The sequence below is a fragment of the Rutidosis leptorrhynchoides genome, chromosome 9 (genome assembly GCF_046630445.1).
Source record: "Rutidosis leptorrhynchoides isolate AG116_Rl617_1_P2 chromosome 9, CSIRO_AGI_Rlap_v1, whole genome shotgun sequence".
In the NCBI taxonomy this organism is placed as follows: Eukaryota; Viridiplantae; Streptophyta; class Magnoliopsida; order Asterales; family Asteraceae; genus Rutidosis; species Rutidosis leptorrhynchoides.
In genome coordinates, this window is record NC_092341.1 from 227,990,813 (window position 1) to 227,992,431 (window position 1,619).

A 1,619-nucleotide genomic window follows, 5' to 3' on the forward strand; every position below is an offset into this window, starting at 1 on the left:
AATCCGTTAACAATACACCTTATAATAGTAATGTCTACATTAAGATCTAAGATTTGGCTGTAACTTATTGAGTATTTCATTTACTTTTATGACATTAAATTGAAAAAATTCTTAACAATGCTAACGATTACGTAAACAAAACAGTAAATGCAAATTATAATTTTAAGTTAAGCTACGATTTCTTCACATCTCATCTCATGAAATTCAAAAAATAAGCAAAAAAAAAAAAAAAAAAAAAAAAAAAAAACATTTGGCGGTTGACACTTCGAGAAGCTGCCACTTGTTTTTGCTTTTTCTTAATCTGAAATTCACACAATCGTCTAGTTATTAATTACGTTACCAATTTTCATCACACACATTATACATACATAATATACATATATAGTGAAGTGATATACATATGTGTATTACAATCATTCAAGAACAACTTTTTTCATCAATTTGAGAAGATTCCACTCAGTTTGACTTTCAATTTCACAAATTAGGGTTTCAAAGTTTCAATATTTGAACTTGCAACTTTTACCAATAATGGAACTTGTAACCCTAATTTCATCCGTACCAAATCTCCCCCTCTTTTTCTCGATGTTCTTCGTGATTTATGTAACTGCTCACTTGATTGTGTTCCGTAATTGGAACTCAAAACTCCGGGCAGAAGCTGCAAGTTGTTTGATCTCACTTGCACATGGCACACCGGCTGTTATTTTAGCTTGTAACGCCATACTTGATGACGTCACTCATGGATTTGCATCAACAAATACTGATTTTCAAAATACTGTGTTGGAATACAGCATTGCTTACTTTTTAATGGATCTGTGTCACTATTTAGTTTTTAACCCTAGTGATGTGCTTTTTATTGGCCATCATTTAGCTACACTTTTTGTGTTTATAACATGTAGGTATTTAGTGGTTCATGGAGCTTATGGTATATTGATTTTGCTTATACTGGCTGAGGTTACAAGCTTCTTACAAAACGTATGGACGCTCGCCAATGCGTTAAAATCACAATCTAAAGTTGCAGCCCAGGTGTTTGATGTTTTGTCTCCTCCGTTTTATGCGTTTTATTCGGTTGTTAGAGGTTTTTTGGGGCCTTTATTTGTTTATAAAATGGTTGTGTTTTATGTAAGTGGGGATGCTGATCATGTTATTCCGAGGTGGGTTTGGGGGTCTTGGATTATTGTTGTTGTAGGTGCGATTTCGGTTAGTATACTTTGGATATGTAACAGGTGGATTGAATTGTATAGAGAAAGAATAGTTATATATGACAAACAGCAGAAAATTAGATAGGATAGTTTGATGAGTTTCTTGAGGGTTGAACTTCATCCCTTGTATGAATCCTTAGTTTATTCTAAAGAAAATAATATGTACCTTTTGTTAGTTATATGAAAAGTAGAATATTAATTCATTGATGGTGCTTTGTTACTTGCTGTTTTGAGTTAAACGTTTCATGGCGTAAATCTCTGGAGTTAGTTTATGTATTTTACTACAGAAATAATGTAGTGAGTGGCAATTCTTTAGCTGCCACTATTTTCAAAGTTGTGTTGTGTTTTTGGATTAGCGAGGAAACCCCTCTATGAATGAGCACATTGGCTCCCTCATAGAGGGTAAACCTCGGGTAATCA

The 1,619-nt window shown here is 33.4% G+C and overlaps 1 protein-coding gene across 1 annotated transcript; it reads left to right on the plus strand.

Moving 5' to 3' along the window:
- The first annotated feature begins 467 nt into the window (after positions 1-467).
- On the plus strand, positions 468-1,284 carry LOC139867586 (TLC domain-containing protein At5g14285-like). Its single transcript, XM_071855954.1, has one exon. The coding sequence runs from the start codon at positions 529-531 to the stop codon at positions 1,282-1,284; it is 756 nt and encodes a 251-aa protein (XP_071712055.1). The 5' UTR covers positions 468-528.
- The last annotated feature ends 335 nt before the right edge of the window (positions 1,285-1,619 follow it).

Excerpts from the sequence above, each read along its gene's own strand:
- LOC139867586 (XM_071855954.1), top strand. The coding sequence starts at position 529 with ATGGAACTTGTAACCCTAATTTCATCCGTACCAAATCTCCCCCTCTTT.